Here is a 19,592-nt window from a genome sequence, read left to right on the forward strand (position 1 = left end):
GCTGCCCCCGCGACCCGACCCCGGATAAGCGGAAGAAGATGGATGGATGGATGGATATTATCAAAATGTTGGACTCCGCTGAGAAAACTCAGCCGAGTTTCACGCTTCAAAATGTTTATGCTCAGAAATGCATGAAGGTCGCCTCTGCAGAACCCGAAGAGCAGAGAAACAGCTGAAACCTGCAGGATAGCGGTCAACCAGAACCAGGACCAGAACCAGGACTGGTCTCCACCGGACTAAAACATGGTTCTCTTTGAAATCTGCTTCAACAAACAGACTTCCTTGTTTTCTGCTGCTTTCCCCTTTTAGCTTCTTACTAAATAGATTTCACTTCCTGTTCTGCCACCTTTTAGGTTTTAGCTAGTTTTGTTACATTTCACTTTTAACTACCTTTTTACTCCTTTTAGCTACTGTTCTGCTACTTGTATCATTTAGCTATTGTTTTGTCACTTTTGGCTCTCTTGTGCCATCTTTAGCCCTAATTCACTTTTTGCAACTTTTAGCTTTTTGATTAGTGCAGCTCCTTTTAGCTACTGTTCTGCTATATTAAGGTTTTAGCTATCTGTTTGCTACTTTTAGTCAGTTTTGTTACTTTTAGCATTTAGCTACTGTTTTATCAGTTTTGGTTTTCGTTCTGCTACCTTTAGCTTTAACTCACTTTTTGCAACTTTTAGCTACTGTTCTACTAAATTTAGCTTTTAGCTACTGTTCAGACACCTTTTTAGCTATTTTGTTACTTTTAGCTTTTAACTATTGTGCTACATTTAGTTTTGAACTACCATTTTACTCCTTTTAGCTACTGTTCTGATACTTTTAGCATTTAGCTCCTGTTTTATCACTTTTGGCTTTCTTATGCAACCTTTAGCTTTAACTCACCTCTGTGACATTTAGCTGCTGTTCTGCTATATTTAGTTTTTAGCTGTTAGCTACTTTTAGCTTTTAAGCTACCAATTTCCTGCTCTTAATTTTCTTACTTTTTTAGTTTTTGCTGATGTTTTAGAAGTTTTTAGCTTTAAACTATGGTTTTACAAACTTTAGCTTTTAGCTACAGTTTTGATCATTTTAGCAGTGTTCTGCTTGTTTTAGCTTCAACAACTCCATTTCAGCTCCTTCAGCAGTTGTTCAGCGCGTCTCGTTGGGTGTTTTCGGTCTCCACCTGCGGAGCGAGGAGCTTCCTGCTGAAGAGGCCGATGATGAACTCCACCAGCTGCTCGTGGTCTTCGTCAGTCAGGGACTCAAAGTGCGAGCAGGAGATGATGACGACTTCCCGAGGATGAGCGTCCAGCCACACGTCCAGTTCGTCCAGAGCCTCCTGCAGGCAGACACGTCCTCTGTTAGCAAAATATCTTGCGAACCACTGGGTGGATTTTAATGAAACTGACGGAGGAACTGATCTACAACCTGTTGAAGTCGACCAAGTTCAAGATGGCCGCTACAGATAATCAGACTCAAACTCTGGCGTGAAAAGCAGCGGGCGATATGCATTCCTTCAATATTAGGCCTTTATTTTTTTTAAAAACAAACAGTAAAGTTACCATGACAGTCATCAGGGTGTAGATGCCGTGAGCGAAGAACAGTTTCCATCCCGCTGCCGGTTTCTTGGCGATCCGCAGGTCAAAGAACCGGATCCCGAGATCGCACTGATCCCTGAGGACGGATTCCTGCAGCAAACAAACAGAATCCAATACGTTTAAAAAAAACCAACAATGACAAAAATATATCCAAAAGCGTTAGTCATTTTACTCATTATGGAGTTATTCTTTATATTTTAAGCAATAAACTAATTGAAATAATATTTAATCATTTAAAGTTGTTTATATTGATTTTAAAGCCAGGCTGCTTTTAATAAATCAAAAACTGCTCGTCACATTATCAATACTGTAAAAAAATCAAATGGCAGACACAATTTCTGTAAATATCCACAGATGATTTTAGATGATAGTGGTTAAAAAGCTAAAGATAAAATGTTTTATCTTTGCAACATTCAACAACAATGAAGCACATCTTTCTAATGTTAAGCAGACTCATTTTAAGGTAATAAATTAACTTAGTAACTGTGCTCTTACAAACGTGTTTCTTCTCCTAGACTGGCCTAAATGTGTTGTAAAGATTCTGTTCTTAGTAAAGAATAATTTAATCCAGGTTTGGAAAGTTTAAATGTTGGTGTTTTTGAACTGAACCAGTTTCGATGTGTTCCAGGAGCCAAAAAGCCCTCACTATTTTTTAATCTTTTACTAAAAAATTGAGGTTTTAGAAATCACAAACTGGGTTTTTTAAAATCTGCTTTTAGTGTAGGACAAACTAGTCCAGGTTTGGTTGGTCTAAGTGTTGTGGGTTTGGATCAGGAGCTCCTGGAAGATTAGGTGGAATATCGCTTTAATCAGAGGCTGGAATCGGAAGCGAACTTCAGCGCACCTGCGCGGTGGACCAGCGGTAAATACAGGGCCGAATGCAGCAGGGAAACAGCCGGTCCGTGAGCCTGAGGAGGCTGGGCTCGGACCCGAGCACCGGAGAGGACACGTCCAGGCAGAAAGTCATGCTGTCATGGCTGCCTGTAAGAGTTCAGCAGCTTTATTTCAGTTAAAGCCGCGTTTATCTCAGAGCTGAAGTATGTTTGTGTTTTTCAGGCGGGTTTACCGGGAAGCGCCAGGTTCCACAGCGGGACGTCCAGCAGCTCCTCCGGGAGACGGGACATCCAGTCCGGGTGTCCTCTGAGCGGCGGCGGCTTGTCCTCCATGTCCTCCACCGGAAACACTCCCGTCTCCCGCTCTGATCACAGGTTTGATGTTTTATTTTGTTCTCTCCCGTTTTCGAGTCAAAACCACTTTGTTTACAAAAACTTCCGCATTTTGAAAAATGACGCCATCGAGCTGGCGCTTCCTCTTCGGAAATTTCAAAATAAAAGAAACAACTTCTACGAATTTACATTTCAAAACAAAATTTAGATTAAAATTGATTAAATTAAATTAATTCATGATATGTTGTTTGTAAGATAGCTGGCACCACATTTAGGATATGTAGCTTTTTTTGTTATTGATTTTAACATTTTCAAACTCTTCCCTTTCTGTAGATCTGACTAGATTTTTTTTAATTTCACGAGTTAACAAATTTTAGTTTGTGTTAAAAAAAATAATAACCCTTTGATTGCAGAAATATTCTTTTAAAGCCACAATAGGTTTCAAAATGTGTGATTTTTCAAACCTTTATAGATAAAAATAGACATTAGATATGCATAAAATGGGAATAAGTAAGCAAAATCAGCATAGCTGTGTTTTGTTGCGAACAATTACGAGTTGTTTACATTTGTACATTAACGAGTAAACTTCGGACAGTCTTGGCAGGACACCAGGTCTAAAGAGAAAACCTAAAGCTCTTCTGGAGTCATTCTGGGGAGGAAATTGAGCGTTATAAAGCAAAAGTTGGGGCTAAAATCAGATGAAATGAGCTATGCTGAGATGTCAACTCTGTAACTGATTGACTAATTTAGTCGTAAACAAAGAAGAGTTTGCATTACATTAACCACTAAAAAAAATCATTTAATGATGTAGAAAATGTGTTAGAGGCATAAAAATTCAAATCAAACATTGTAAAATCCCATATTTTGGCAGCTAAAATGGCTGATTGTTTTATTGTTCAGCAGTGATCTGAATAAAACGCCTCCATAGCTGTACTATGGGAATGTCCATTCGGTTGTTTCTGACTTTTGGGCCGCGTCGACCCAACAGAACGCCTCCCGGATTGTTTCCCTAACAGCCTCGGCCAGCAGAGGTCAGTTTTACTTCGAGAAGAAGCGGGTGGACCCCCGCATCATCACTGCATCACTGATGGTCCCTGTTTTCTTTAACACGGAGGATTTATTTAAAAAAGAAATCATATCTTGTTTAATTTGCTCTCAGAACCCACAGCCTGAGCTCAGATCTAGAGAAGCTGTTGTTTCTGTGTCGTTTAAATCAAATCTATCTGGATTCTCAAAGACTTTTAATGGTCTCCAAACCCTGACCCTGCTTTCTAAAAAGGATAATGTGCAGTTTTAACCTGGTTTACTTCTTACACATTTTTCTGTAAATTCCTCCCTAATTGAAGCCATTAAAATGCGAGTGGAGGTCTATAGGCACGAAGGAGCCGAGCACAAACAGCTTGGTTCATCTTTTTTACGTTAAAGAAAACCCAAACCTTGTGACACGAGACGCTGCAGGTCAGCACCTTCCCACCATCAAAGGTCAAACTGTCTGAACCTCGTTAATCCAGTTTAAGGAACATCTGACTTCCAGGACAGAAGTCACATTGGTCCACACCCGACCTCGGGTCTCCACTTTAATCCATTTCCTCCAATTTGTGTTTCTTTTTGTCTCTGGCTTTTTGTCTGGTTTGGAAAACGTTTATCAGATAACTTGGAGCTGATAAATGTTGGTTTCATTCGTTGTCAGTTCCTCTCATGGGATAAATTGAACAATCAAAGCCTAAATTTTATTACGATATTTTTTACGACAGGAAATTCTTGAGCGTTTTTCTCCGTATTTTGATCCAGATTTGCGACTTGGCTTCTGTTCTGTTTGGTCATTCTGAAACTGTAAGAGTAAATCTGATCACTTTGCTGAAATAAAACATGAGGTTATGACATAACGCCGAACTCTGTCTGCGTGAAATTGTTGTAACTGTTTATATCAGTTCAACCAGATTACTTGTTAGGTAACCAATTCGAAGAAGAGCATAAAAATTAAAGTTTATTTTTGGTCTACGAGTCTAAAAACCTGAAGTTTCGGTCTCACAAATGCTCAGAAATGCCACTTAATCACATTAAACTGTCCACTTTTATTAGATTTAGAGGAAAAAATAGGAACTTTGACAAGAAGATGGAAAAAGCCAATCTGAGGTGACAGTCAGTGTTCCTGCTTGAATATATTTATGATGCAAAAAGATATTTTTAACTAACTTTGATGACAGTTTTAGATGTAGAGCAGCTGTAATTCTGAAGCATAAATCATTCAGATGGTTCTAAAAATACAGTCAGAGGTTTACATACGCAGGGATGTTGATAACTTCCTGTCTTCAGCGACCAACAGGCTTCGTCCTGGTTGGATATTTGACGGCTCTTCTTCCTGTCAGACTTGGTGGAGATCATTTAAACTGGTTGGTTTCCTGCATGGACCCAACTTTCAGCCGTAGACCTTAAATCTTCAGTCGGGTTGAGGTCTGGGTTTGGAGAAGGCTGATTTATCCAAACAGAAACCAGTTCTGATGTGTTTGGGGTCACTGGACCCAACTGAGTCTGAATTATTCCGTCTACAGCAGTGGTCTCCAATCCTGGTCCTCGAGGGCCACCATCCTGCATGTTCTCCTTGTTCCTCTGCTCCAACACACCTGATTCAGTGGCTAAATCACCTCTTCATGTTCTGCAGAAGCCTGTTAATCATCCATTGATTCAAATCAGGTGTTGGAGCAGAGAAACAAGTAAAACATGCAGGATAGACCACTGGTCTACAGCATGATGCTACCACCACCATGTTTGACAGCCTGTACAGGAGAACCACCCCCTGACTCCTCCGAACACCCTTCTTGTCGTTGTGGCCAAACAGCTCAATCTTTGGATCATCCGACCATCAGACTGTCTTCCAGAAGACATTTGACTCGTCCATCCAGGCTGCTGCAGGTTTCAGTCGGGTTTGGAGCTGTAGCTTTTGGATCAGGAGCTCAAACTCTTCCAGAGATGCTGCTACTCTGTATGAAATAACAAGACAACATGCTGATTGAAGCTCGGTGCAGATGGATTTTGATTCAACCTTTGTGGCAGCACTTTGGGGGGAAGGCTCTTTTCTGTTCCAACACAACTGTGCCCCAGTGCTCAAAGGACCATAAAGATTTGGTTTCATGATTTCGGCGTGGAAGAACTTGGTTGGCCTCAACCCCACCAAGCTCCTTCGGCACAAATCTCCACAGAAACGCTCCAAACTCCGGTGGAAAGCCTTCCCAGAAGAGTGGAAGTTGTGGGAGCTGTGAACGAGAGCCCACCTTCGTGTGATGGTCAGGAGTGGCCATATTCTGTGTTCAAGATAACCAGCAAAACATGTTGAGGAGAACCGGAAATAAAATCAGGATTTTTGACCAAGAGGCTTTCCAAACTCGAAGTTGGGGATAATGTTCAGCTACCACCACCCCAAACTTTGGCTCGGTGTCTGTAAAACTGGCCCAGTTTGCCATTTTAATGTTGGCTATGGTTGATTAGCTGTGGCAGCCATCTTGAATCAGGTTGACTCCAAATGTTAATGAGTTGAAGGCGTACATCCAATGAGAGTTTTGTTATAATCTTTTCAGTTCTTTGTGAGATATTTTATTGTTGCTACAGAGAAACAAGCTAAAATATTATTGTCCACCTTTTTTTTTGGCAGGAAGGTTGCATACATCACTGATAAATGTTTACAAAACCATAAATGGGTCAAACTTTGGCTCAACTTTTACTCAGTCTTAAAATTACTCTGGAATGTTGTCGAGTTCTATAAAAAGAAAATGTTATTTTGCTTCTTTTTATAAATTTTAATATTTGTCCACATTTAACCAAATTTATTTCAGTCTAAATATAAACCGACCGGCCGTCTCTGATCACCCCACCGTCTCCACCCCCCTGCCTTCAGCTCGGGCCACAGTTTGATGTAATTTAATAAAGCCGATGTACTTCAACGTACAGTAGACGCCTCCGGTCTCAGACTGCAACCAGGCGGCTCCTCAGGTACTTCTTTTACTCCAAACCTTATTTTAAAGACTTTAAACCAAAATAAGATTTTGTTAAACATGTTGTTTTTTCATGCTTTGAATCAGAGTTGTATATTTACAGAAAAAAATAACTTTTTGACTGTTTTATCATGTTGTTTGGAGATTTAGCAGATTATCAGCTTTTAGAAAAAGTTTTGTTTTGACAAAAATCAGCTCTGACTGATGATTAATTGGACCAAACTGGAGTAAAATAATTGGTTTGATCATGAAGACAAGGACAGTGATGGTTTTAAAGCAGAGTTCAAAGGGTTTTTATTGTGTTTGTTGGTTTGCATGAGGCTAATGAAGAAGTATGTGGTTCCTATGGGAACTTCCATTTGATCAATGTCTGGATGCGGTGACTGGTTTTACAGAAAAACTCTGAAGAGTGCCCGAAATTCAAGAAATATAGATGTTGAGCTAAAGTTTCATGTGGTAGTAGCTGAGAGTTATCCTCAACTTATACTCTGAGTACAATACTGCATGAGATCATGATTAAGACTTTTATAAGGTTTGACCAAAACGGCGATACCTCCGTCATTTTTCATCTTCTTCGTCTAAAACTCAGGGATGAGAGTTATTGTGATCCTTCGTTTGTGAAGTTTTATTTTGCAGATCAGAGGACTCGAGGAGTCAGAATGTCGGAGCGCTACGACTGCAGCGAGTGCGAGGAGTCCCTGTTCGGGCAGAAGTACGTCCTGAGGGAGGAACGGCCGTACTGCATCAAGTGCTACGAGGCGCTTTTCTCCAGCAGCTGTGAAGTCTGCAGCAAGCTGATTAGCTGCACCAGCAAGGTGATTCAGGAACATCCAGCTAACAGAAACCTGAGGTTTGGTCCCCAAACTTCTCACTCTTTGACCTGTAAAGTTAAGTTTTCAGTGTTTTATTTAAAACTAAGAAAGGCAAAGCTCATCTTGTTTCAGTGTGTTAACTTTTCCAGAGTTATAACATTTAAAATGCCCGGCTGACTTTAAGCACAAACACAGATTAATTTATTTTCTGTCCTCATGATCGCTCAGATATCCAGATGATTTCATTTTCAGGGAAACTTTTGTGTTTCTGAAAGTCTGCAGTCTACCCAGACTGAGAATTTATAGAGTTCTGGATTTTCACTGCAAGTCAGATTGGAGAACTTTTCTGTATTTTGAAAACTGTAACAATAATTTTTTGATGTATTTTATAATTTTGGCTAAAACTTGTTCAGTATAATAAAAAATGTTCTTAGATTGATGTAAGGCTGAACTTGAAAAAAAAATGTATTTTCAGCTAAAATTCATGCTGAGCGCTGAGTGTCTGCTGAAATTAGCTGAAGAGGCTGAAACAGAGAGGATAAAGCTAAAAGAAGCCGAACATTAGCTAAATAAAAGCTAAGACAAGTAAAACAGTAGCTAAAAGGAGCAAACGCTCGATAACAGCTAAAAGGCGCAAAAATACCTAAAAGGTAAAAGCAGAAATTTCTAGCTAAAAGCCAAAAGTAGCTAAAAGCATCAAAAGCTTAGCTAAAAGCTAAAAGTAATAGACAACAACAGAGCCAGCAGCTGAAGCAGAATCCAAAGAGAACAAAATGTTTGAAGGAACTGAAGATCTTTGTGTTTCTATGGGGAAGATTTTTGTAAATAAAGTTAAATATTTTGAGAAGTGTAAAAGTTACAAAAACCAAACAATCACAGCAGCCGTCAGCTAAACGAGCCGAACGTTTCGATGTGTGAACAGCTGAAATGGCACACGAGGAAGTGGTTTGACTGAAATAAGGAAACTTGCAGGAAAACAAAAACCTTTTAGCACAAAGGTCAGCAGGTTCTCAAACTATTTTCCGATTTAAAAAGTTCAAAAGATCCGAACCAAAACCTGCAGTAAGGATTGTGGGTGATTCAAAGGTTTCTGTCCCTGCAGGACCTGTCCTACCGGGACCGCCACTGGCACAGCGAGTGTTTCCTCTGCAACAAGTGCAGCCGGTCGCTCATCGACCGACCCTTCGCCACCAAGAACGACCTGCTGATGTGCACAGACTGCTACTGCCTGGAGTACTCGCCAAAGTGCCACGCCTGCCTGAAGACCATCATGCCAGGTGAGAGAACCTAATAACCCTGTTATTAATTACTGATTTAAACCAGGTGAGAAGTCTGAATCAGGCATTACGTAATTGGCATTAAATCAACCAAATGAAGCCAGAAACGGCGTTTCGTCGGCTGCCGTTGTTTGGGAAGCGCCGCCGCACGGTTCACTGACACGGAGGGAAGTTTACAGAACCGTTCTTCCTCCAGGCACCAAGAAGATGGAGCACAAAGGCAACAGCTGGCACGAGGAGTGCTTCACCTGCAGCGGCTGCCAGCAGCCCATTGGCACCCAGAGCTTCGTGAAGAAGAACGGCAGCAACTACTGCCTGCGCTGCTACGAGAAGCTGTTCGCCCTGCAGTGCGTTCACTGCAAGAAGGTAGACTCCCGACCACCTGGGTCTGGTCAACACACCCAGAACTGCTTTTCTTTCTGAAAATAAATCAGTTTGGAAGGATTTTCATGTTTTTACAGCTGAACACTAACATTTGACAGAGCTGTGTTTAATGTTTTTACCTATTTTCATCCCGTTTGGTCATATTTTTAACAAATTATCCCCTGCCTAAACTTATTTGTGTGAAAGCTGGTGTATGTAAATCGTTATTAAAAGACATAAAGGGACAGAGGGACTCACATGGAGGATACAGGAAGCAGATGGCCGAGCAGCCAGGAGTCGGAGGCAGCTTTTTTTTCCTGCTAAAAGCTGTTAATTAAGGCTGCAGTTATTTGTTTTACTCGACAGTAAGTCAACAACAAACAACCAGAGATGACTACGGTCTTCTCAGGTGAGCTGGAGGAGAGAAACCATAATTAACACCCATATGAAGTCTGAATTTCAAATTTAGCCTCGTTTGTTTGCCAGTTTCTGACCATTTGAGTCCATCAGCTACTCTGAGAAGATCGAAGGTCAAAGGTCGTTTCATCACGAGGAATTACTCAACAGTTTGACTTTAATTGACTGAAATCGATGTGAACTAATAGTTTATTAAAGAAAACATTAATATGAAAGAACAATAGAAATCCTTTATTTAGGACTATATGAGCTGTTGGAAGGCCAAGTAATGCCTCACATTATGTGCAGGGAGCTAATAACTGCAAAATAAAGGAATACGAGCCACACAAACGAGTGAAAGTCTGCTAGTTAGCGGCTTCTCGGCTAGGCTAAAGGCTAGTTTTTATTTACGGGACTGTTCTTTTCTACAGTTCAGCTCATTTAAACCTGATTGTATCTGTGAGGTGTTAGAAATTAACATAAGAAATTCATGTAAGAGAAAATTAGCTTGAAAACAATGTCAGTTTCTGTTTTGCTAACTCAAGCTAATTAGCTTTATGCTTGTTAGCCTTTCGCTAATTGAAGTTTTGACCTCGATTTCATTAATATTTATAGGATTAACTCCCTGAAATAAATATTTTATTACTAATATTTCCACCAGTAATAATTCAAAACTTTCATGATGATATTTTGTTTCTCTGTCAGCAAAATATCTCGTGAACCACTGGATGAACATCTGCATTCGGCTCATTTTTTTAAGTCAACCCGATTCAAGATGGTCGCCACAGCCAGTTGACCTTAGCAAACAGAAATGGCTACAACTCCATCAGTCTGACAGATGTTGGTGGTAGCCAAGAGTCATCCCTAAAACCTACTCTGAGAGCTAAAAACTTGCATGAGGTTTTTGTTTGTTGCAGTCAGAATGGTGCTTCCATGACGGACATTTTAACGTTTTTTTGTCTTTCAACAAACCTGCTGGTTAAGATAAAAACTTTAGCTGTTCTGTTTTTCCTTTCCTCATGGAAGCCCATAACCACCGGAGGGGTGAGCTACCACGAGCAGCCGTGGCACAAGGAGTGCTTCGTTTGCACCGGGTGTACGACGCTGCTGGCCGGCCAGCGCTTCACCTCCCGGGACAAGCTCGCCTACTGCCTCGAGTGCTTCTGCAACCTGTTCGCCAAGAAATGCGTCCACTGCACCAAACCCATCAGCGGTAAGATTAACCGGCGTACAAAGGCCGACTTTGTTTTAGACATCCCGTGAAACACTGTTCTTTCCTTTCAGCCCTCAGATGGAGTCAGATTTAAGGACTTTTCAGTCTAGTTTGCGTCACGTTTTTCTTTAAGTTTTGAAAGAAAAAATTGAAAACCTCAATAGTATTTTCAGTAAAGTGTCGGTTTCAGGCCTGGTTTATCTGTTATCCTGTTGTGCATATAATACATTAACTTAATAGACCTTTCTTTTTCTCACATACTGTTTAATTCTAGTAAATAATAGTTTTTAAAACGAGCAGAGTGACGAAAGGCAGCGACATTTTACAAACTGTAAGGAATAGATTGTCTGCACACTGATTTTCTTCAACAACAGGACTGTTTGTAGACATTTCCAGCTTTATAAATCGGATTTAACGGTCAAAATGATGGGGAAAATAATTAAAAACAAAGTTAAATGGAGTTTAACAACTTAGGAAATTAAAAAATGACCAAAATCTTTCTGGTAAGTCCAAGTTCTGACCCTGTCTGCACTACATCAGATGTTATTTTAAACACTTATTTCAAATTATTTTCACCAAGTTGCTGAAATCCTCACGTTGTGCCGCTCAGTGGTGAGAGCACCTGCATTAACAACAAATCAAAAAACAGAACAGTTTCCTCTCAGTTATTAATTATTTCTGTGCACGATCGAAGTTTAATGGCGACAGGATAAAATGAGGCAGAGAAAATAAAGAAAGAAGTAAAAACGGCTCCATTGTTGTTTTGGTTTCTGACAGCCGGCATCTGCAGAAGATGTCATCGTTTCTTGAGTCAAACAGCAGCACATTACGGTTTGTTTGTTTGTTTGTTTGTCTTTGAGTCTCAAGAATAAAGTTGTTGAGGAAAAAGTGAAGCGGTATTTTTTAGAATGAAGTCGAAATGACAAAAATAGTTATTTTGATATTAAAAGAAGAATTAAAAAGATCAATAATAGTCAAATTAAAAGAAACATCTTCTGAAATAAGTCAGTTTAAAATGAGTTCTGGCCATTTTTGTGATTACTAAAGTCGATTAGTTAGGGCAGCCATCACTTCAAAAGTTAATCGGTTGTAGCTGAACATTCATCTGCATCTCTCTGTCCGGGATGAGTCTCAGTTACTACCACCCCTAAACGTAGCTCAGTATCCGTAGAAACGGTGAAAACAGAACAAATGCAGTCCAGTTCAGAATATGATGATTTGCAAATCCTTTTCAACCTTTATCCAACTGAATACACTGCAGAGACGAGATATTTAATGTTCAAACGGATAAACTTTGTTTGTTTTTTTCAAATATTCACTCATTTTGAATTTGATGCCTGCAACACGTTCCAAAAAAGCAGGGACTTCGACTGAAAAGTCTAAATGAGTTGAAAAATATGTCGCCTTCAGCTCAATTATTAGAAAGTCGGTTCCTGAACATCTCTGAAGTCATTCTGATGGGGTCTTATGTAAGGTAATTACACAAACTGCTTCTAATTTGTTGTGGCTGAATCCGATCTAAATTAATTCCAATGGAATTAGAAATAAATAAACATCACCTTTTTTATTATACAGTAAATTCCAGCTCATATGACTCCCTGGGCATCCCATGTGCCCAATCAGCAGCAGTTAGCGGGTTATTGGATTACGGAGGTCATGGGACTCCTCTCTGCTGTTCCGACCTCAGGTCTCGGAGGCAGCAAGTACATCTCATTTGAGGATCGCCAGTGGCACAACGACTGCTTCAACTGCAAGAAGTGCAACGCGTCCCTGGTGGGGCGAGGTTTCCTGACGTTCAAAGAGGACATCCTGTGTCCTGGCTGCGGTAACGACCTCTGAGGGAGTCCATCCAGGCCCGCTGCCAGCTGAGCAGCATTCTCCTCATGTGTTTTATTTACCAAACATTAACGTGCATGCAGAACTGATATTCAACAGCTTTTATGTTTTGGAATGTAAGTCCTTGTGATATAATTTCTGACAAATACTTACAACAGCATGAGAAGTTGTTTTAACAGAGTGATGCAAATGTTCCTACTAACGCTTTGTTTTCATCCTTCTTTAAGTTTAATAAAAGTAGAATTTGCATCAGAAATGAACATTTTTGGACTTGTGTGCAACACTGATTCACAGACTTGAGTTCATGTGGAAACATCATCCTCAACGTGAATCTAATAAAAAATTGTGAAGGAAAGTAAGCATGTGAATCGTAAAATGAATTATGTGGAATATTGCCCAGCATAATTCAGCAAATACCCTCTAATAAAACAGTACTTAATGACTTGTGTGCTTCTTTCTTTCTTTTTTTTCCTAGCTCATTTGTTTTGGTCTTAGTTGTATTTATGAGTTTTATAAATAAGTGTTTTTGGTTTATAGCAGAATTACTGCAACACTAATTTATGTCAGACGCAGTAAGTACTTTATGACATATGTTAAGTCATTATCTAGGATAGTGTATCGAATATCATTATAAATTAGTGTTCAATGTGATTCCAGTTAACAAGAAACAAACCAAATTTTAGCCGCTAGTTTTATTTGTGGATTATTTTGGTCTTTCATACAAATACTTCTAAATTAAACATAGCCAAAGATCGTCTCTTTAATCTTTTTACAGCATGGGCGTGACACAGAAGCCTCACTCTGTCCTAGCCACTGTGGACCAATGTTCAAGTGATAAAAGCTAAACAGCGTGAGGCTTTGTATTGCACACACGATCTTGGATTTGCGTACCGGAAGTCAGCAGCAGGTGCCGCAGGAAGCTTTTAGCCTTGCCTGAAGAAAAAGAAGATAACGTTTTTTTTAAACAGCAACAAGCCTCTCATTTATTTCAAGAAGTCACCCTTACAAGGTAATCTTAAAAATGTATTTTTTAAATCCCATAAATGTGGCGTTTTCATCTGTTTACATAAAAATGAACTCTGTTGCAGCGCTAAATGAAAATTGCTAGGCGGCTAACTGCGTTAGCAAGGCTTTGTTAGCCTCATTAAATTAATTCTTTGGACTCACAACTGAAACGTTTTGTTTTGTGAGTGCTTCTCTGCATATTTAGAGAAAACATTTTTCGAGCTAAATGTCTTTTATACAGGCTTAAAAATTGGTTTACTTTATGAGATGCTAACCGGTACGACCGTGTCTGCTCATGTTCGCCATACTCTGCTGGAAAATCAGTCGATTTTAGACATTTCTCTTGTGTGCCGCTTTTTTATGCTTCTTTTTACATAAATGTGTGCGATTAATTAATGCTTAAGGATGTTTTAATAAATTCGGCACGCTTGTTTCATTTCTTAAAGGACACGCTGAAGATGAGTAGGGTTTAAACTCCCCTTTCTGATGATTACTGACATCAAAACTGTTATAGAGCAAGTTTACAAATGATGTATTAAATCAAAATCCTCCATCTTTGGTCTTTAGGACCCACTGTCCTGCATGTTTTAGACGTTTCCCTGTTCTAACACACCTGATTCAGATCTTTCCTTCAGCATGTCGTTAATTAATCATTTGAATCAGATGCGTAGAAACATATCAGACATGCGTGGATGGACCACAGGTTTATCTCATTAAGTTAATTGTCCAAACACATGTAAAACCCCCTAATAAGTATATTGTTTGTTATGTAAACAATTCTACAGCTACGTTGTGTCCAAATATGAGACATCAGGCTCTATTTGTATTTTAATATGGCTATCTTTGAATGGGAGAATTATTATAAACTGACCCGGGTGCATCATCATGTCATTTAAGAATCTGAAACTTATCGTCTGCGTTCTCCTGAAGATATTTCTACGGTCCAAGCTGGGTTTATACTGCCATTTTTAATGTACTTTTATAAGATGGAGTTTTAAAGCTAAATGGAAATAGTACAACTGATAAAAAACTCCCAGTAAGAGACAAAAATTAGTTTAACTGTTGCCTCTTCTAAGGCAGCAACGTTGGCGAATCGCAATCTAATTTGACCCTTTCGTGCTCTCTTTGGGAACTGCTGGGTTTAAAGACTCATTTTGGAAGCAAAGTCACACTGGATTAAATTAAAAAAACAAAACAAAGAAACATACTGTTTCTGTGTGTAGTGTTTGGATCCTCAGACTTTTTCCTCTTCTCTCAACAGCTTTTGTGTCCGGCTAAAATGAGCGCTGTTGTACCCAACCATCGAAGGACCAAACCCGGTGGTAAGACTCATTTAAACTTCAGTCAGGGCAATAATGTCTTTGCTTTTGTCTGTCTGTTGTCAGAATGTCTCATACACCACCTGACAAATTTCAGTGAAACTCTAAAAGTAATTGTTGGATGAATGAATACAACTGATTACCGTTAGTAGTCAGCCCGATTTAAGATGGTTTCCACGTCTAATCGACTTCAGCAAAAACAAAAATGGCTACAACTCAGTTAGTTTTACACATATTAAAGGACAGTTTGATGTGGTAGTAGCTGAGTATCATCCCCAACACATACTCTGAGCTAACCGATAAACCTTGGCAGGAAAGACAACAAGCGATACATGTTCCTTTAACCAAAAAATAGTTTTTATTCATCGATATCCTGCAACATTTAGCATTATATTCACAAGATTGCTCTGAGTTGATTTGAGTTTTCCACTACTTATGAAAAGGAGTCTTGAGTAAAACGAAACTAAACTTTATCTGTGTGACAGCGATCATGTGGTTTTATGATTGGGAACCAGCAGGTAGATCCACGCAGTGAAGCAGGTCTAACGTCGGATTCTTTTCAGGCATAAAGCCGGGGGCTGCTAACAGCGGCGCGACCGGACCGACTTCCCAGATCCCCGGTCTGTGTCAGACTGCCAACGAAAGCGCCGCGCAGGTGGAAAGGATCAGTGGGCGGCGAGTGGGAATATTTGAGAGCGATTCTGACTACGTGAAGCTCGCCAAGCAGGGGGGGCACAAAGGTGAGCTGCCTCTCAGTTTCATCATCAGGAACACCTCAGCTTGCTGTTCTTTCAGAGTCAGGTCTTCTGCACTAAAAGTGCATTACAGAGGTCCAATATTGTTTTATTGAGCTGCACGTATGTTTTCTTTGCACATCTTTGAATAAAAACTCATTATTATCCCCAACGGATTTTGTAACATGATTTGTAATAGATTAAAGTTAATTTCTTGCCCTTAAAAAGCAGGCAGTCATGTAATTGTTTGTGTTCGTTGGCAAAATATCTCATGAACCAGTGGACTGATTTTAATGTCGATCTGAGTAATCAATAGATGCACACAGACAGAGTCAGCCTGATTCAAGATGGCTGCCACAGCTAATCGCTCACAGCAAGCACAGACATGCCTGTTTTATAAATAGTGTAGCTGGGAATCGTTCCTGACACGTACTCCCAGAGCTAAAAGTTCGAGCAAAGTGTTTCTCACAGCAAACAGCTGCTGCTCGGTTGTTTGGTTGGTTTCCTGCTTGCGAGAAGATAAGGATTCATTTTTCTAATCACTGCTGTGAGAGCAGGTGCTGTGCTGAAGATTACTCTGGGTTTAGAAATGATTTTGTCATTAAAAAAAACAAAACAAAAATCGGACTCGGTGGTTAAATTGTTCAGCCTCTGAGCCGATTGTGGTGGAAGTTAAACACCACATTGTGGAGATGAAAGTGCGTCAGAGCGCTGGTCTCACTTGGAGCGTTCTCCTGCAGGGCTGCTGAGTCATGATGTGGATGTTGATGACAAGCCGATGAAACCGTACGTCCCACCCAACCTGTTCGGAGGGGATGACTCAAAGAGGTAAGACACTGAGCCGAGAAGAGGGGAAACCCTGAGGTGATGCGAACGATATCTGCCTTCTCTGCATGTTCTCTTACCTTTCAGCCCGATTGTTTGTTAACTTTAAAGAGTTTTCTCTGAGGATAAACTTGTTTGTAGCAGGAAGTAACCCTGAGCTGATGAGTTTACTGACCTGTTGGCGCTGCAGTACGATCACATGGCATGTCACCATGGTTTTGTGCTTTCAGCGGAAGTAAAGCAACCTCTCCGGACAGCCCGACGAAGGCGGTCAGGCAGCCTCTGGCTGCTCCGTTTGGCACTGATAACGGGTCGTCCTGGGAAAGAGAGGCTGATAGGTTTTCTCAGGATAAAGAGAAGGTGAACGGACCGAACGAGTCATCCCCTAACATTCCCATCATGCCGACATCATCCCATCTTTTCTTATCATTATTTAAATTTTTTATCGCTGTTCCCCCCCGTATTTGTTCCTATTTTCTCCATTGTTGCGTTTGCATTTTGGTTAGAAGTTGTGCTTTCCACAGGAGCTTTGTTGAGTGAAAGTATTCAGAAAATACTAAGAAAAAAATGAGGTGAGTGAGTTATTTATAATATAAAGTGTGGTGTTTGTGCATTTAATTAAAAGTAATTATCTGCTGTAAGACATAATTTAATACAGTATTGTTAAAAATTATACTGTTCTCAAGCAATCTTAAAACTGTTGTATGTAGATTAGGTTTATATTGTAAAAAATTTGTAAATAGAGATCATTTTAAAAATGATTTTTCATCCTTTGGTTCAAGTTTGTTTATTATTCCTCGTTTTCATCGCATGTCTATTTTTCCTTAAGTTTTCCAACCTCCCATTGTTTTGTTCTGCCTCCATGATATATTTGCTAGTTAGATTTCTGTAGGAAACTGTTTGTTTGTTTTTATTGATCTTGTTGTTTCCCTCCTGCAGCTGTCTCCAGATGCTGCCACCCACCAGATGGAGGGTCTGTCATTAACCAATAAGTACAAGAGAATGTAAGAACCTGCTGGCTTTTTTTTATCTCATATTTATCCTGTTGCTGCAAATCAAAGTAGACTGGATTCCTTCAAAGTGTTCAGTTCAAAGTAGATGTGTGTCCTCCTCAGATCCTACGATAAGAAGGCTCCTCCGGTCAGCATGTCCAAGCTGCTCAGTCATGGCTACGTGGAGGAGAAGAAGAAATCTCCCAACGATGACGACACCTCAAGTACGAAATTCATCAACGTGGTGCAGCTGGTTATGTTTGCTCAGAAGTTTACTTCAAGTCATCATGGGCATTAAGATCGTAATTATTTAGGCTTTAAATTATTTATTTCAAGGTGGAGTGATTATCCAACATGCAACTTCAGTGACTTTTATTTTCATTTTTTAAACTAAGTTTAGGTGAAGGAGTTTAAATTTGTTGTGGATTTTCTCTAAAATTATTCATATTATCGTAAATACAGTAACCTAAATCTTTCAGTAAGAGGTGCTGTAGTTCTAGGGTTAGGGTCTTTAAAGGAAATTGAAGTGTTTTGTTGGACCCAAACCTCCAGCAGCTGAGTCGTTCTTCAGCTTCTGGAGGACAAGAAGGTTTGATGGATGTGGTTAGTTTAAAATTACAACCCAGAGTCTGGATAATCTGTTAATGTTCTGAAGAAGAGCACATGAAATGTAAACCTTCAACAGAAGAACCACCGCCTGTAGGACCGGCGCCGTCCGGAGGGGAAACTCCTCGCAGACTGTGTGACATCATCGTGAAGCTCGGGGGTTCCTCTGGTGAAACGTGTGGCTCCGGTTCCGGACAGCATCACAAAAACATGTTTTCAAAGCGGTCCTTGTTCTTCTTCTGCTTCCATTTCCCCTAATAAACATGGCGACAGTAACCTCTTCAGCATCCTGCAGCGGTCTGCCACAGCTGGCCCCGCCTCCTTCTAAGGAGGTAGCTCTGCCCACACCATCACCCCACAAAAACTCTAACAAGTCATTAACATTTGAAATCAGAGAAATGGACATTGGAGGGTTTTATGATGGCGTTTAACTTAAAGAAAAACAAACTCTTTATTTTTATATTTTATTTAATTTCCCCTTTAACTTGTCTTATCTTGTTGGTGATCATGATCGATTGCAGCTGGCAGAGGATTTGTTTGACAAAATTTATCGAATTGATCAATACTTTAAATATCATATAAGTCTGAGGATCTCAATGAAGATCTAAAAACAGCAAAGCTGTTAGTTGACACAAGTTGAGGGAAACGTTTTGGAGCCATTTTGAAACAACTTTAGATTCTGAGATCATTAGTTTGAACTCTTCCATGTAAACACAGGCTGCCAAAGTCTGGAAGAAAACCAGAACTGTCACCCTTAGGTGAGAAGAAGTTACTGAGATGATCAGGGCCTGCTGGAAGACCGGCACCGTGGACACTAACACTGGTGTCCTTCCGTGGTCAGAAAGGACAGAGACGAGGAGTCGAGACGAAGCTTTCAAACCAGGGAACTCTGTATTAACTGTTGAGCATGGTGGTAGTAGCTTCATGGTGTGGTTGATGTAATAATGAAGAAGGAGAACTGCCTTTAAACTCCTCACCTCAAATCAACAACTGGACGGTTGAAACTTGGACACAGTTGGGTCCATCAGGACCACGATCCCAGACATCAGAGCTGGTTTCTGATTGGATGAATCAGGCTCGCGTTAAACGTCTGAAATGTCCCCGATTTTAGGCAGCAGAGAGCGGACAAATATCAGCTAAAATTCTCCCAGAAGCTCGTTGGAGACAAAGAGCCTGAGGTGGAGACGCAGTTCGCAGAGAGACATTTAACCGAATATTAGTGAGGTGAATGTTTTATAATCATTCCACCCTTTAAAAAGGTTCAGTTAAATATTTAAAGCCTAAGATGAACGCCCTTCATGTGATTGGATGTAAACTTCTGAACACAGCTGGAATTTCAGGGTTCGGTTTTTTGTAAAAAAAGTTTTTTAAAAAAGCAAATTTTTAATGAAACTTTTTCACATTTGGATTAAAAAAAGGTTGTTTGTGTAGAGAGTCAGCAAAACGGTGGGAAAAAGCTAAAATTCGCAGGGCAAGTAGGTAAAAGCT

The 19,592-nt window shown here is 40.1% G+C and overlaps 3 protein-coding genes across 5 annotated transcripts in view; 2 read left to right on the plus strand and 1 right to left on the minus strand.

Moving 5' to 3' along the window:
- Positions 1–2,773, minus strand: part of LOC108248998 (PI-PLC X domain-containing protein 1-like) — a 5,298-nt gene extending 2,525 nt beyond the window's left edge. The window contains exons 1-4 of the mRNA XM_017438091.3: positions 2,638–2,773; positions 2,416–2,552; positions 1,536–1,661; positions 1,157–1,312 (exon numbers count right to left, since the gene is read on the minus strand). Coding sequence (XP_017293580.1) covers positions 1,157–1,312; positions 1,536–1,661; positions 2,416–2,552; positions 2,638–2,737 — 519 coding nt within the window. The 5' untranslated portion in view covers positions 2,738–2,773. The remainder of the gene's footprint in view (positions 1–1,156; positions 1,313–1,535; positions 1,662–2,415; positions 2,553–2,637) is intronic.
- Positions 2,643–13,065, plus strand: LOC108248999 (four and a half LIM domains protein 2-like). 2 transcript variants are annotated; one of them, XM_025011109.2, is made up of 7 exons: positions 2,643–2,779; positions 6,568–6,724; positions 7,350–7,541; positions 8,641–8,815; positions 9,012–9,181; positions 10,601–10,787; positions 12,475–13,065. In XM_025011109.2, the coding sequence occupies exons 3-7, from the start codon at positions 7,386–7,388 to the stop codon at positions 12,624–12,626; spliced, it is 840 nt and encodes a 279-aa protein (XP_024866877.1). In that variant the 5' UTR covers positions 2,643–2,779; positions 6,568–6,724; positions 7,350–7,385; the 3' UTR covers positions 12,627–13,065. The 2 variants fall into 2 exon arrangements, with proteins under 2 accessions (XP_024866877.1, XP_017293582.1); XM_017438093.3 differs by lacking the exon at positions 6,568–6,724 and having other exon boundaries at positions 2,646–2,779.
- Positions 13,066–13,475: 410 nt separating this feature from the next.
- Positions 13,476–19,592, plus strand: part of LOC108249002 (uncharacterized protein C7orf57) — an 8,590-nt gene continuing 2,473 nt past the window's right edge. Inside the window, exons 1-8 of one of the 2 annotated variants that reach the window (XM_037973927.1) lie at positions 13,476–13,632; positions 14,890–14,950; positions 15,511–15,687; positions 16,422–16,509; positions 16,737–16,866; positions 17,446–17,510; positions 17,622–17,722; positions 18,184–18,399. In XM_037973927.1, the coding sequence (XP_037829855.1) occupies positions 14,908–14,950; positions 15,511–15,687; positions 16,422–16,509; positions 16,737–16,866; positions 17,446–17,510; positions 17,622–17,722; positions 18,184–18,362 (783 nt within the window). In that variant the 5' untranslated portion in view covers positions 13,476–13,632; positions 14,890–14,907 and the 3' untranslated portion in view covers positions 18,363–18,399. Of the gene's footprint in view, positions 13,633–14,889; positions 14,951–15,510; positions 15,688–16,421; positions 16,510–16,736; positions 16,867–17,445; positions 17,511–17,621; positions 17,723–18,183; positions 18,400–19,592 lie in introns of those variants that run through there. The other variant, XM_037973928.1, reaches the window with a different exon arrangement.

Source organism: Kryptolebias marmoratus, linkage group LG23 (genome assembly GCF_001649575.2).
Source record: "Kryptolebias marmoratus isolate JLee-2015 linkage group LG23, ASM164957v2, whole genome shotgun sequence".
NCBI lineage: Eukaryota > Metazoa > Chordata > Actinopteri > Cyprinodontiformes > Rivulidae > Kryptolebias > Kryptolebias marmoratus.

Coding starts and splice junctions, on each gene's coding strand:
- LOC108248999 (XM_025011109.2), top strand. CDS start 7,386: ATGTCGGAGCGCTACGACTGCAGCGAGTGCGAGGAGTCCCTGTTCGGG. Junction 8,816..9,011: donor CCTGAAGACCATCATGCCAG/GTGAGAGAACCT, acceptor TTCTTCCTCCAG/GCACCAAGAAGATGGAGCAC. Junction 10,788..12,474: donor CTGCACCAAACCCATCAGCG/GTAAGATTAACC, acceptor TTCCGACCTCAG/GTCTCGGAGGCAGCAAGTAC.